The sequence below is a fragment of the Barbatula barbatula genome (assembly GCF_947034865.1).
Source record: "Barbatula barbatula genome assembly, chromosome: 3".
NCBI classification, from domain to species: domain Eukaryota; kingdom Metazoa; phylum Chordata; class Actinopteri; order Cypriniformes; family Nemacheilidae; genus Barbatula; species Barbatula barbatula.
The window spans coordinates 14,699,951-14,716,789 of NC_136764.1; the positions used below are offsets into that span (position 1 = coordinate 14,699,951).

The 16,839-nt window shown below is 37.0% G+C and overlaps 1 protein-coding gene across 1 annotated transcript in view; it reads right to left on the reverse strand.

The window, feature by feature from the left end:
* Window positions 1-15,521, reverse strand: part of st6galnac3 (ST6 (alpha-N-acetyl-neuraminyl-2,3-beta-galactosyl-1,3)-N-acetylgalactosaminide alpha-2,6-sialyltransferase 3) — a 57,810-nt gene extending 42,289 nt beyond the window's left edge. The window contains exon 1 of the mRNA XM_079453446.1: window positions 15,313-15,521. Within this exon, the coding sequence (XP_079309572.1) occupies window positions 15,313-15,330 (18 nt within the window). The 5' untranslated portion in view covers window positions 15,331-15,521. The remainder of the gene's footprint in view (window positions 1-15,312) is intronic.
* Between the last annotated feature and the right edge of the window lie 1,318 nt (window positions 15,522-16,839).

The window sequence follows — 16,839 nt, forward strand, 5'->3', positions numbered from 1 at the left end:
TCAGCCACTTGATATCCATTTCTATATTATACATCCTTTATACAGTGTAAGAATTCCTATAAACTTTATAATAATTTAATGTTATTGTCCACTTTCCACTCTGTTCTGACAGCATGCATATTGTGTTGCCTATTTACTACCAATGGCACCAACAGCCTTTCCAAAAGATGTTACTTATATGTAGAAATAGTCAATTGTTTACAAGTTCAGTTTAAATGCAAATAAAAGGCTTGTGTTTGTGCATCATGATGTTTATGTTTTTGTGTACGAATGCCTCAACTTTTTAATATTGGCATTAAATAATTACTGACTATTTCACTGAGCACTGCTGTCCTGCAGTTTGTGTTAAATTTTATTGCGATGGTTACGGAAACAAAAAAGTATGGCACAGCCCCACCGAGAATATTTTTCACCAGCCGCCACTGTATATAACATCCATCACTGAAATGCCCGGCACAAACAAACTACTACTGACTTCTCTCAGAATCGCAAGAGTAACGTGCTGCAGCCCCACAGCCGATCTTGATGGTAGGCGAGTCTAACAATCGCTCGTCGGTTGGCACAAGGGGTGGGCTATTTATTTCCCCTTGCCTTTCTGGGAGAATTGCCCAATAAAGGGAATAGGATCCCTGTTTCGTGGACTTACAAAAGACTTTTAGAAACAAGTTGGAGTGCTGGTGGAATGTATCAAGCACAGAAATACTACGTCATGCGTCCAACTTGGTTTTTAACAAGATTACTATGTTAAGCATGAGAAGCCAGTGCGTTTAACATAGTAAATAAGTCAGAATGCATGAAACAGCATGTTACCCGATCTGTTACTAAAGTGACTGAAAACACTGTTTTATATATTTGGCCCAAATCTTTGCTATATCTTTAAAATATTCTAGAATGCATTTGTAAAAAGACTCCAATAAGATTACATACTACAATTTAATTTGCTTTGACAGGCATCCAAGTATCTGAGTTATACAGTAACTACTGTGAGACTTCGATTTAGCCCCAATGCTCTTAAATACCCAGCCAAGAGATAGAAAGCAGTAAAAACATCCATCTGCTTGACCGTTCGCCTCATCTGTTCTCATGGCAAAGAGAAATAACAAGAAAATATCCCTCCACCTTGATTTCCGTCTGTGGTCACAAATCTTGGCAAAGTGATGTGTCACATTTGGGGGTGAAGTAAAATCTCGAGGGAGAGAGAGAGGAAGTCAAAGGACTTCTATTAGCAACAACATATGACTCATCTCATCATTGTACCATCCATCAGGATAATCATTGCACAGGCCTTGTGTTCTGCACAATTTCACCCATTTTAGTAGAGAGGAATTATTCAGATGCCTGGAAACAAAGAGAGAGAGCCAGAGGTGAGAGAGAGAGTGCTAGGGAGAAAGAGAGAGAGGACAACAGCGCCATCATAGGACATCATATTACAATATATACAAATATACTTAACAGAATACTTAGAAGCATATTAAGTACTATTGAATATCAACTCTGAAGCACATGGTCTGTTTTATAGGTTTGTATATTTTATTATACATTATCTCACTGAAGTGAGTACACACCTCACATTTTTGTAAATATTGTATTATATCTTTTCACATGACAACACTGAGGAAATGACACTTTTCTACAATGTAAAGTAGTGATTGTACAGCTTATATAACAGTGTAAATTTGCTGTCCCCTCAAAATAACTCAACACACAGCCATTCATGTCTAAACCATTTGCAACAAAAGTGAGTACACCCCTGAGTGAAAATGTTCAAATTGGGCCCAATTTTGTGTGGCCACCATTATTTTCCAGCACCGCCTTAACCCTCTTGGAGTTGGAGTTCACCAGAGCTTCACAGGTTGCCACCGGAGTCCTCTTCCATGACGACATCACAGAGCTGGTGGACGTAAGAGACCTTGCGCTCCTCCACCTTCTGTTTGAGGATGCCCCACAGATGCCAAATAGGGTTTAGGTCTGGAGACATGCTTGACCAGTCCATCAACTTTACCCTCAGCTTCTTTAGCAAGGCAGTGGTCCTCTCGGAGGATTGTCTGGGGTCGTTATCTCCGAAGGGAGGGGATCATGCTCTGCTTCAGTATGTCACAGTACATGTTGGCATTCATGGTTCCCTCAATGACCTGTAGCTCCACAGTGCCACCAGCACTCATGCAGCCCACGTGCACTCAACATTTTTGGTTGACCATGGTGAGCCAGTTATGATTGGAACATGTCCTGTTAAACCTCTGTATGGTCTTTGTTACCGTGCTGCAGCTGAGTTTCATGGCAATCTTCTTATGGCCTAGGTCAGAGCTAGTCAGCTACATGCGGCCCGCTAATCATCTTCACATTTCAAATAAGTGGAGAGACTTTAAGAGCGGTGTGCTCTAAGAAATGCACGCCCTGAGACGCCACATATTAGAACTCCAAAACACTGCTACATTCAATACAAAAGTAACATTCATAACAATACTGACGTCTTATAAAGCGATTTGATTGGTCTGTGCAGAAAACGTAATCCACAGCCACGGGCAGTCGGTTTGCGCACGCGATAGGTCGCGTTCCACAACAAGTCTTGTGCCCTTGAAAGTAACTTCAGGAAGGGTGCACCACGTGGACGGTTGTCTCGGGTAATAAAACACCCTTTATCTATGTATGATTTAAACGGCTAAATTTATGAAAACAGCTATTTATCACCCTCCAGAACTTGCACTACTAAGGATCTGCCCTTTTAAGTGCATAGGGGAACATGAGTGCTATTGCGATAATAGCGTTCAGTTTTTTGCACAGATCAACTGATTCATTTTAGATCAGTTATTTTGAGTTATTGAGTTACTTTGAGTTATTAATAATTTTGAGTTATTTTGAGGGGACCGTTAACAAAACACTGTACAAAAATGTGAGGGGTGTAATCACTTCATTGAGATACTGTATACAGGTGGCACTTGCACAATGTTCCTCTATTCAGGTTTCTCTGCAGTATATTACAAAGTTAAAAGACTAAGATCTTGGAGAAAATGATTGTATGTTGCTTGAGTTCAATTTACAGCAGGCCTTGAACTGACCTACAGTAGTATAGCGCAGTACACTCTGTGAGAATCCATTCTCCGAGTCGACAGATCTCTAATCTCTTCCCAGGGTACAAAAAGACAACATCAAATTCAAGGTTCCTCCGCAGGGTTGGACACTCAGTTGGCTAAACTCTGTTTCTTTTTATGAATCTTCTTCACGGCTCGCTCTGACAGATGGTTTTACAGTGTTGGAGATTGCAGCGGACACTGTGGCTAACAAAGCTTTCTCTGTGGAACGTCTCTCTGCTGAGGGCTATTTCTAGAGACACAACCAGACTAATTTCACCAAGTATTGATCTCTGTTCACAGACTGAGCACTAGGCGTCACAGCAACCCCGCATACTGACTAGAATCATCCTGTCAGATGAGTATGTATGTGTTTTGGTGTGAAGAGAGAGAAATTGGATTTTTCCCAGATGTGGGAACACAATGAGCAGTGCTGAGGTGCATGCACTTCTATCATGAATGTGAGAAAAAGGACTATATTTATACGTGCCAATCTTGGATGTGCAATTCTACACACAGGCTTTGACAAACAAATAAGCAAATTAATTTAAATTTCTGGGTTTAAAATGTTGACACAAGATGTCTAGATAACACATTTGCTGAAAGCTCACGCAGAATCTATTTTCAATACTCTTCACATCAGTAGCAGGCTTGGAAGTTACATTTGCAATGCAACGATGCTCTGATGACCAAGAGTTTCCACACCGATGGTAGGCATTAAAGTCCTATGCTAATTTATAAAGGATTGCAGAAATATTGACTCTTTCCCCTTCTTTAGTCCGAAAGATCTTTATTAGCTCCTAAAAGAAATAAGACGACCAAACTGATCTTCTAGGGTCTAGTTGAAGCCATGACATCTAAGGAATGGGTATTAGTGTGAATGAGTGATGTGTTGAATATGATGGATTTGTCAGGTTCAAAATGAGAACTTTGTTACATCTTCTTTGGGGCATTTGTCAGGTTAAGCTGATTGGAAGGTGAAGATGAAGAATAGGTCGGCGATGTTCAAACAGAGCCAGTGTCTCACTTGTAAATGTAACCTCAGGTCGTTCAAATATTGTTAATATTCTATCAATAACACAGACCCTGACAGGCATCTAAACTGTGGGTTTACACGGACTCCGGTTCATCTGTAAGTGGACAAGCAAAATACAAAAGAAGCAGAGCATTAAGGATCTTAAATGCCACAGATGCAGATCCTAAAATCCTTCTTTAGACTATTAAAGGTGAAGAAATGCATTTTGGTTCTTGTATGCATGTTCAACAGGGGTTCATTAGGTAGCCAAAAATGTGTACACAATAGGTCCTAATGCTATACTAACAGTGACCAGCAGATGGATCCCTTCTCTCTATATCTCCTGTTCTGGAACACCAGCCGTGCTCAAAGACACTTGTGGGCTCTTGTCAGACCATGTGAACACATTTGCTTTTAATTCTACCCGACATAACAGTCAGGAATGTTGGAGGCTGCTTCTGCATCATTTTGTTGAGCATCAAGAGGGGTTAAATACAATTAAACGGAACAAGCAATTTAAAAGGCATCAACACACAAAGTGTTGTGTTAAGCAACTAGCTTCACAGAAATGTAACCTAGTGGACATATATTTGGCTTGTGTGCATACAATTGACATACTTTTAGACATTTTTCCTAGATTATTCAATATGTCCATAAACATTATGATATGCCATGTCTCATATGTGATATAATCTGGGAATAATTTTAAACATTTAACACACTGGGAAAACATTTTGCCACCTTATTTTCAGAGATGATTGACTAGACGTTATAGAATAATATTTTAATGAAAAAACTATTTTGACCAAAAAATTTACTTTCAATCTAGTTTTTGATATTACTGAAAAACGTCCCAGCGCGACATGCGATGGGTTTTCCCAGATCGCATCACACATTTTTTTTTGCCTTATACCCTTCTAGCTGAAATTATATTGATTATTGAAAATATAAATTACACATTTTTGGTAAACTAGTATGCATATCTCGGTTTCAATTTCATTTGTGGCTCTTTATCTCTAAAACCTTAAATAATATTTTCATATAGTACACTTATATTATAAGAAAAATTTGATCTTGCAGAAAATGACACACGAATGATTTTCTCCACAGGGTCTTACATTTTACACCGAGCACACTCTTCGGTGTCTTTGTTGTCTTGGTAAACAAGTACAATACATTTTGCACAATAAATATTTAAGTGCTTTATGTTTTATGATGGATATCTATATTTGAAGATTGGGAATCTGGGTCTAGAACAACATTTGAAAAGTATAACAAACAAATGCATTTTAATGTGAACTTCATATAACAAAAAGAAAAAGTGTCTGCTGTTGAAGAAAAAGTTGTCAACACAATTAAATGTTAACATGTTCAGCCTGATTTGTTCCACAAATATAGCAAAGTTTGAAAGTAACAAAACAACTTTAACAAGACTTTTGAGCTACTATTTTTTATTCACTAGCAATGCTGAAATGTTATCATTTTCTCCTAAAGCTAGTTCAATGTTTAATGTCTATTCAGTTTCTCTATAAAGCATTTAAAAAGCTCCTTAAAATCAGGTCACTGAAAATGTAATCCCAGTTACAACACAACCATGTATCTCGTCCACCCAGACCCGCTAAACATTCATATCAATGAAAACGCTATTAAAAGGTAGAAATTCTTAGTACAAACGCAGTTTTAGCCATTTATGAAGGAGTAAAAATATCCTTGAATGACAATAAAATAGATTGTTGTGAGCAATTGAAGCTGTATTAATGGAAAATGGTGATACAACACACTATTTAAGTAAAAATCTAATTAAACACTTTTTGTCTTTCACAAAGGATCACTATATATGATCTTTGATTGTTTAACATAAGATTTGTCATATTATACAGTGATCTGGAACACTGCCCGGCCGTGTGGAGCAGCTCAGTCGCTGTCTTGTGAAATTATCGTGGCATTTTTAGATCTGGGACGTTATGTACTCGTGGTAGGCACCCGTGCATTGGCCATCTGGTTCAGGAAATGGCAACAGTGACACATAAATCCTAATCCAGAACTGGCAATATGTTCTCTGCAATGATCTCCGCACCAGACACTACAGGTTCTGCTTATTACAAAAACACAAAATTCTAGGGAACAAGAAGGCATGTGATAAGAAAATCCGGTCAGGTTAGAAAGTTGAGAAAAACTTTCAATTCGTAACACTATATAGTACTCACAGTAGTACAAAGACTAAGATAGCCTTATGCATTATATAATGGGATCTAGTTCAATGACATCGCCAGCATAAAATAAATCTCACCTTTAGATTAGATTCAACTTTATTGTCATTACACATATACAAGTACAGTGTAACGAAATGTAGTTTAGGTCTAACCAGAAGTGCAGTTAGCAAGTGCAGGATATACAGTTAAAATAAATACAGGATACAATATTGAGAAAATATTAAACAGTGGGCATGGACTATGAAAATATTTTACAGTAGGTATGTTCTATGAAAATATGACAGTAGGTATGTACTATGAACAATATATACAGATGACTATATACTATGAACATTAACACTATGAACATTAATGTACAGGTGGATATGAACAGAAGTTAAAAAAAGTTCTGCATTGTTGAACAGGGACTAATAAGAGCTTTAATTTATTTTACTTGAATTGAGTACAAATGTCACATTTACCAAATATTTTCACATTGACTGAAACATTCTATAATTAAAGCACTTTTTACACTATTATTTATTTTTATATTACATACATATACAACAAGGCATGCAGGTGGCTAAAATTTGGTGGTAGGCACAAGACTGTCATCACAGTGTGCTGATATACCAGTGTTCCCCTCCATTACATTAAGGGGGCGCCCCGCCCCTCCAGGGGCCCCCATAACCCCCCCTTCCTAAAGGTCAAGATAATTGTATTTTCAATATTGCGCCATATCACCAAAGAAGTAATTTAAGGTTACATTTCCTATAGAACATGTCTATACCTTGTTTTTTATTAAACTAATTAAATAGAATCTTATTTACACGGCGGCATGACAATTCTGTCTCTACACGGTCGCGCGTTTACAATTCTCCTCTGCTCCGTGTCAAGTTCCGATGCGCGCACACACAGACACGAGCGCGCACATACACAGGTGACATCACGAAGCAAGGTGAACAAACACCGAGTTGCAGAGTAAGTTTTGAGTCGACAAAACCAGACAAACCCAACCTGGTTTAGATCAGACTACAGTTCAATCAGTTTAGATCACAACGCTGGTATAAACTTTCTCTGTCAACTCCGGTTTGTTCAGGAGTTTGTGAGGTGCATGCACCTTAAAGTGTGACACGTGCGGCAAACAGCTAATCACATGGAACATGGAAAGCGTCATCAGTTAGATTGACTTCTCGCAGGTATCAGCGCAACCCACTTTTCGGTTGAAGATGATGAGATCATTACGAAAAAAATCTAATTAATTCAAACACATTAACAAGGTAGGAATAAACACTGCTACAGTGAAAGTTTGAAAAGGCAGACACTGACTATATCAATACAGAATCAACTGAATTTAAAGGATTTATATTGGTTTACCACAAGATAAAAAGATAATATGTATACTTCATTACTTTAAAATGCTTTATATATTAAGGTTTGTTTTTATAGGAATATAGTTTTATTAATTTAAATGCTATGTTTAAGATGTTTTAGAATAATTATCTGTCATGATTCTGCTGCATCATGTCATGTTTCTCTTAGTATAGTGGCAGGATCATGACAGAACCTCATGTTCAATGTGGAGAGAGGCAATTATTGTTCTTATGGCCTTCCATACTCTCTCTCCTGTCTCGTCTTTGTTCCCATCCTCTCGTTACCCTCGTTATTGAATAATGCCCTTCACCTGTTTCCCTCTTGATTTGCGCCCTTATTTAATGCCCTTGTGTCTTCTGTCTTGTGCTGGTTCATTGTGGTTGTGTGGTGAGTTCCTGTGTTGTGTTAGTTATTTGTAGTTGATGTTGTATGTCAAGAGTTTATTCAAGTCTTGTTTATGTGTAGTTAGTTTTAGTCCTGTTCTGTCTTGTCATTATATTGCCATGTTTTGTTATGTTACCCCCACGTGGGTCTTTGTTTTATTATTTATTAAATATATGTTAACCCCTTACCCGCTGTCTCACCACTCGAGAATCATGACATTATCAACTCGTATAAAAAATATATGAATGTATTTTGAATTATAATCAATAAATATACATATAAACTCGAACACTTTGAAGCAAAAGATTTTCTCTCTAACATCTTTTCACTTTAAAGTTTTTTTAATCTGGAGCTAGAGATAAACGGGGAGGGGCTTCACTGTGTCAGATATACGTCACTTTTTCACAGCTGATTGGTCCAGTTTTGGTTTGCGATCTCTGACCCAGAATAAAACCTGCCCTGTAGCCTTAGTAACCATGACGACGAAACCGGCTCAAAACCAATCCACTTTCTTGACCCCGAAAACTCTGTATGCTCAAACTAAACACGAACTTACCTGGGTAGAAACCCAAACCGGCTTTGTGATACAGGCCAAGGGAGGTGGAAATGGCAACATTTGCTTTCCTGCTTCTAGTCGAAGTACAAAAAAGACGCTCGACCTGCCCCTGACAGCATTAATAATCAGAATGTTAAGCGCATTTCATAATTAACCATGTTTTAATCTGAAAGAATAGTTAGAATCAGATTTAGTATGAATGGCATGGAAAGGCTACTTTTTAGTAACTTTACAAGTACTTCTGCTCATGATAAATTAATTCCAGTTGTTACATTTTTTATTTATTTTTTATATTAAAATAGGCCACTGGGACCTCCCTTTAGCACCAGAGCCAACAACACATTTTCTCAGTTACCAGGCCTTCTATGTTTCATATATACTGTGGGTATCAGAAAATAAAATAAATGGTCTTATAACTTTTTATATACATATTCAACCTGGGCTCAGTTGATTAAATATGATTTATTAAAAAAAGTATTGTCTGGACCTCCAATATAGAAAATATAGAGAGCAGAGATAGAGATCAGCATACTGATATTGAATTAATCTTTAGTTGGCATCAAGTTAAAAAGAAAAATAAGGGCAGCAAAATGTATGGTAAATAACACATTTTAGAAAGAGGTAACTAAAATCTATGTTGGATCTCTTGTGGAAGTTCAAGCACACAGGGATCACCAGCTTAAATCCTCAAAAAGCCACATAAGCAGATGCCTACAATATCTTTCCTGGCCTCCTCACATTCCTGCTAAGCTATTTACCCACAGCCAAACTGCTTCCATTCCAAGCCAGATTACCATTCGAAATAAATACCGTTCGCATCCAGACCTATCTATCTTTCTCCATTGCAAGGCTAGGGACAAACAAGGCTAAGCTGACATCACAAAAATCTAAACGAACACTAGAAATCAGGTCCCACTGGATATCTGGATGTAAAGGGAAGCAGACTGGACTCATTAAATGAGACATCATCTTGTTGGGTTAAGTGTAAAGTACTTGCTAGTCCTTCTTAACTGCAACAGTTTAAGCTTGACTTCATTAAACAGCAAAATGTGTGCTCTGATGTTTGACCGTAGCACACCAGTGCTGTTTAAAGGGTTTGCTGTTTAACCTAAATTTAAACTTCTGCTTGTTTTTAAAATCTAAACTGTAAAAAAATGAACAAATCAACCTATATGTATCTATGATTATCTGATTCGGTTGACTAACACAAGAAATGTGATGGTACATATAAATCTTTAGAGTAGGGATGCTCATTTCGGTTAATTTCCCTAACCGAGAACTGACAGTCGTTATCCCTTTCAGATGGCACGGATGTTCCAGGAACGTAGAGGTAACATCTCGGGAAGCACGTTTAATTTGCTTTCCCCTAGCCAGGATTAATATCAAAGAGGGCATTAATGTGTCATAGCTAAACAGATATAAATCCGATCTGCTATACCCACCCAAAATAAAAATAAAATATTTTACTTATTCATATTTCACATTCGTATTTTGATGTCACGTCTAAAAGAAGGCAGGGAAACCACAAGTCGCGCCATTTTCTTCTTTCCAACGGGCTGCCGATGGTAAGCATCCATGAGATGAATTTGTGTTAAGGATAAATTAATAGCTAGCACCGAAATTCCCTTGCAGTAGCTCCGCTATTAGCTTTGCTGAGCCTACACGCCGGGAAGACAGAGAATGTCACAGCGCATTGTGATCACGATTATCCCGCGTCTACATTTAAAACAAAGAACTTGAGCAAGACTGCCAGTGCACTCTGATTGGAGGAGTAAAACCCTGACAAATGTGGCCACACAAATCAGATGAATTACACTTGTCCATTTTCGTCAAGTGACTTGTGTGATCAGATTTTAATCGGTCTTGAAAACGTTTCGGAGGGCATTACACCAAGTTACACAAATCTGCTGTCAGTTAAAAAATTTTTAGTATATTTTTCTTTCACCATACAGAAAACTAAACTTTCTAACTTTAAAATAATATTTAACTTCAAATAAAAATAAATAATAAGATTAAAAAAATAAAAATATATAAGATTTTTTACATTTTATTCAGGTTGCAGCTAAAATGAACCAACCCAATTATTTTAATTCTACAGACCAGACAATTTATTTTACATTTCAGAAAATAAAGCCATGTTAATTTCAGGAACAGGAATCGAAAAGAATAAAGTTAAAGTACTATTTCATTCATAGGCTTGAAATCTTAAGACTTTTGTGAGATGAGTACAATAGAGAAATGTGTCAATTAAGTGACATTTGTTTAGTTAGATTTATTATCTCTAATTCTTTTCACACACAGAGTTCTTCTATATAAGAGTTGTTTAGGTAAAAGAAGATCCTGTTATTTAATGAAGCGTTGAGAACTGTATTTAGGGAAATTTTAATGTTCAATAATTTCCTTATGAAAATAAAATGTGTTACTATGAAACAATGTGAATTGAAGAAAAGTAAATATGTATTTTTATAATTAAAGTTTTTTAAAGTTCACATTCATCTTACAAAAGTTCAGTCACTGAATCTGTCAAAGTCATTAAAACCAGAGAGGAGAGAAAAAAGGAAAAGATACCTTGTTGCGCAAGGTTACATCCTTTTTTTGCTTCTTCCTCTTCGATCACTCTTTGACGGAAATTTCTCCATCAGTGTCTTCTTCCATCAGTATTAATGTTCACTTAGGCCCTTTTTGTCTTTGTCACTGCCATCTTGTTTTTGCCCAAACCAGAAGCCCCCAGTAAATATAGTTTTATACCTACGGTCAATGATAGTTTGTGGATAGAAAATCGGAATCGGCAGGTTTCACTTAAAAAAGTTTTTAAAAAATTGCAGTCTAATTTTTTCATGTCAGTTGCTAACCTTCTTCCAAATATGAATTGCTCACCCATAAGTTGATCCAGACCTGTATACATTTCTGTATACATACACGGGACGTGTCAATCAATCACAAAACACAGCCAAGCAGAACAGTTTTTGTCCGTCCACACACCCTCTCACGCTGCAGCTGCAGTTTGGTTAGGACACGGTGTAATACTCAGCGACTACAAAAAAGCTTTCAATCAAACTATACAATCTGACCAGCTGAAGGTTGCATTATCACAAAACCGTCACTACTGTCCAGGAGTAACACGATAAAGGCCCATAGATTTTAGACGAGTAGGTCATCTGTCTGATTTCTGTCTGATGCAGACATATACTGTAGATTAAGGGTAATGACATAGGTCCCTCTTTATCACACAGTACAGCCAGCTGAAGATATTAATAGCTACAAGAAGCCCCTGATTATACGTCTTCAGTTTCAATGAATTGCACACAAGCATTGTAATTTAAAACACCAATTGTTACTTGTTGAAGATGTGGCCATGGGTCGGTCACAGACTTGTAATATGACTAACAAAACGTATGAACGGGCCCCTGGGTTATAAAACACCTCATTCTTTCCATACAGCTGGTTTTGTTGCTTTGCTCTTGCTAGTACCACTTTAATGTCAGATTTCCATTCATGAGAACCAGTTTGCTCTGAAGACTTTAAACACACTAGTGACAAGAGTGACTGATTTATGATGCATGTTGGTGATTTACCAATATCTTTAACCAAAATAATTTGGCTAAATAGTAGCCTGAATTTGTAATCTAGCTTGTTGTTTCCAAAGTGGAGAAAAGTGAGACAAATGCTGTGGGTTAAAGTGACTCATGGATGGTCCGTAATGAATTACAGAATACATATTTTGCGAGGGTGTTAAATAATAACTATTTCTGATGTATTCAAATTAAAATAGAAGTATAACAGATCAAATAGTGAGTTTCGTAAATATGTCCTTGCGTGTTTGTGAAATATTTTAATTTGTAACACGTAAAACATAGGGGGAGAGTGGGGTAAGATGAGCCATATTTTAGTTATGTGGCCCTCAAAATTAAAGAAAATGAGGCATAAATGCAATAAAAGTATTTCATCTAATTTCAGGATGTTTCCTATCAATCTAAATTCAAAGAACACATCTATGACATATGGTTTTAAAAATATGGCTTCTTATAAAAAAGTGCTCCTGTGGGTAAATTGAACCGAGTCAGGGGGTGAGTTGAACCATATGGAGATATACGCAGCATGCAACTGAATTTGAATAAAGAACGTGTTTTAAAAGATGTACCTTCTAAAAAAGTAATTAAATCTTCATTTTCCCTTACAAATACTAATAGTAATTTTTTATAAAAGCTACCTTAAACAACAAATAACCAAATAAAACTTAACATATCAATATCTTTAATATCTTTCGCTTATCTGAATATCAGCATATCTGAATAACTTGTCTTGTGAAACACCAAAGTTGTAACCTTTCAAAAACAGAGATTTTGTTGATTCGACAATTTTGTAGGCCATTAGTGACTTAAGGGGGTCAATATGACAATATTATCATTTGTTTTATATGTAATGCAATGTGTATAGACGATTTAAGGTTCAAAAACACTGTATTTGTCACATACCGTGCATGTTTGTATCTTCTCTTTGCCCCGCGAGGTGTTCAATGATTGGCCAGTTAACCAGTGCGTAGTGATTGCTTGCCTATACATTTGGGCGGTCTTAGGCCACGTTAACATGACAAACACGTTTATGAAAAGCGGTTTTGAAAAGTTTCACGTACACGCGACAACGCTATTAAAACAATCCACGTTTACACAGATCCGCAAAAATGACTAAAACGCTTTATTACGACATCACTTTGTAAAGAAAAAATAACAGAGTCCGTGACGATTGATTGACGGTTTATTGAAAGGCGGACCTCCGTCGCTAAAGAGACCATACAATACTGAGCGCTGCATTTCTCCTCATTCATAGTGAAGAGAAGTGTGAAAGGTTTCCTTTCATTGAAGCTCGTCAACAACGCCATCGACAAAGTTGTACCACCATCTACTCGTCCTCCCGGGTCTGATCCAAAAGCGCTGTTTAAAAACCCTTCGTCGCCGTGAACGAGTGTTAAGATTTTGCTGTAGATAAAATGTTGTCTCTGCTGGTGGTTATAGCATTAGTGTAGTAAATGTACACTTTGTTGGAGAAGCGTTAACAAACTATTGCGCAGTGCAAAAAAAACATGTAATCCGCCATTTATGTATTTATTTCTCCTTCGTTGTGTTTGGATGTACACGCGCATACCAAACCCCCCACACCTAATACACATGCGCACGATATCGTTTTCTCATTTTTGCGTCCTTCGGGGTTTACACGGAAATGAGAACACCGTGGTTTTCAAAAACTTGCACTTTGAAACCCGAAAGTTTGCGTTATCAGTCCCCTAAAACGCCGTTTCCGTGTAAACGGACAGCCAAATCGCATAAATTGTTTTGCGCTTTCACTTGAAAACTGTCTCGTGTAAATGGCCCCGTAGTCGAATCATACCACGAACTGACGTAGATTTGTGGGTGTGTGGCTACAAGAGGCGTTTCAGGGAGGTCTGGTGAGCATTCGCTTTTTAGATAGAATGCATCTTTTGTGCCGGCACCTTTTTTTGCAAATTTACGTGTCTAATACATGCATGGGCAACTTATAACACACCAAAGACACAGAAAAGCACGTATTTATGCCATATGACCCCTTTAAGTTTCTTTGAAATTACACAGGTTTACAAATTAGAAATTTAAGTTAACTTAAGTGATGACACTGGCTCAATTTAACCCACAGCATTTGGCTCACTTTTCTCCACTTTGGAAAAAACTGGCTAATTCAGGCTACTATTTAGCCAAATTATTTTGGTTAAATATATTGGTAAATTACCAACATGCATCATAAATGTTTTTAAACCTGGATACATTTGCTTTTATGAACCAGCCTTTACAGCTGGTTTTACTTTGACAAGCCAAAAACACCTTTTAAAGTCAATTTATGCTGTCCGACTTTCCCATGTGCTTCACATTCTGGCAAAAATAACAGGGGATTCCAAATCGTGTGGTCAAGTGACAACAAAAGTGCTCAGTAGCTGAGATACAGTAGATATGTTGGATCAACTTACCCACTGGCTAATCAACGTAATGAGTGTTACCTTTTAAGTCTCAGGTTAAAAAACTCACAAATAAGACTACAACTTAATACAACGGATCAATAATCTAATTTACATAGCCAACACCACTAAGGTTTCTTATATAAAAACATAATGAGGACTGATTTGTTTGTGCAATCTGTCTGGATGTCTTTACTGCCCTTTTCACGTCCCAATGGACAAAACGAATCATGACAACAACCAAAACGACCCCCTTAAACCACAGAGAAGGACGTGTCTCTCAAAGATTACGAGTGGTGGTCTCGAGAAGCTTAAAAGGGGCAAGATAACAGCCCGTTTACATCTCTGATTGTGATAAAGTGGTTCTACCACAGAATAACTTAACATACAATAAACGCAATGAAATAAACAAGAACGTTGTTTTCAGAATCAGACATCTTTTTCAGTTTTGATATCGAAAGCCTCATATTAGCCGTGTCCAATATCGAGAAGCGTATACATCTGACTGGAAAGTGTTAGCAAACTGGTTGAACACACGTGTGGCACTTGAGCAATGTTACAATGCAAGATCACGCGATTCATTGTAGCGTCGAAATATTTGCATAAACCTTCATGAGTCGTTTCATCGACACTTCAGATAAAACAATACTACTGCTTATTCAATCCACACAGCATATTGATGCGCATCCGTACAGTGCTTACGAATAAAGCGGAAAAAAACACTCAGCTGCTCGACTTACCTTCCAGACCCAGGCCATTTTAAAGGCTGAATAAAAGCTTGCAATGATGGACTGCTCGTCTCAATGCACAGACAGAAAAGGCCAGTATTGGTTGTTTACTGATTTATTTATAAACGCCATATATGTTCGACGTTAGTGTGTCGGTGAAACGTGATGTTATATATTGTAGAGTACCGTTATTCAAGCTCTGGTCCCTGGTCTAAAGACTCAAGAGCTCGGGTTGACGTCCGCTTCTATTGGTGAGGAGCTACGACGGCCCCGCCCCTTCATCACGTGGCAGTGGTTTTCATTTCTGCGTGGACTGTTTTATGAAGTCTAACTTATTTACTTTCCCGTTGTGATCAAGCTTTTTCATCATTATCCATTATTATATAAAGTATAAATGCTAAATGATACTTTCATTGTGTAGGCTATTTATTAAAAAGAGATGTGTGTAGTTGGGAGATTCTAGTTTTGAAATGTAGGCTACTTTTGAAGTATCCACATGAAAGAAATCCTGTTGTACTAGTAGCAATTATAGCAGCAGTTTGATTAAAGTTTCAATATTTTAAATACTATAGTTTGATATTCTTCATATAGGATACATTGTTGTTTTAACTATATTTATAGGCTATTCTTTGATAGTCTGTAAAATACGGGTTACTCAAAAGTTATATAATAAGATAAAAAGGCTGGCCTGGAATTTTATATTTTGTAAATTAAAGTCTTGGTGTTTTGTAAAGAGTCAAGTCTCCTATTCTGTTTATTAATAGTTGGCACTGTAGTGTGGGCCTACTTCAGATTATTGTTTCTTTTCATTTTAAGTTTTAAAAGCGATTTAGTGATTCAGAAATAATATTCATTACTGATTATTTTTCAGAATAAGACTTTTTACACCAGACCAAATATTTAATTAAAATTTCAACGTCTATGATTACAAGTTTAAACCATATTATATTGATCTAACCTCATTGTTCAATTGTCAGGCTAAGCAGAAATGTCACAACTGTTCTAAAAGTTAATGCTTAAATTATTATTACGTAAGATTACGGTCAGACAGTATTCACTCTTTAAAAATAAAGGTGCCACAAAATGTTATGCACAGAGCTATATTTGGTTCCCCAGAACACTTTAGTCATTAAAAAAACAAATCTTCTTATCTTTTTATAGCCTATGTGAAAGGCTCTTTTTAAAGACAGTTATTTCTTGGCATTGTGTAGCACCTTTAATTTAAAGCGTGTAGGCCTGTATGAATATAATAGATTTTCTTGTTCCTCTCTCTAAAGTGAAGACAAAATCTGAGGAAGGGACATGAGATACCTCAGCTATCACAAATAACAAACTGTGAAGAAATATTGCGTCACAAAATATTGTGTCCAAAAATTACAGAAATGTTCTAGTTCTATGAAATTGCAATATGTATGCAGTTGGCAGCACCAATGAAGCCACACAGATAAGTACAAACATCTTCAAACAAAAAGATGAACCAGATGCTCATGAATACATTTCTGGACACAGAAGTACATAAATATGCATGAATGTATTACT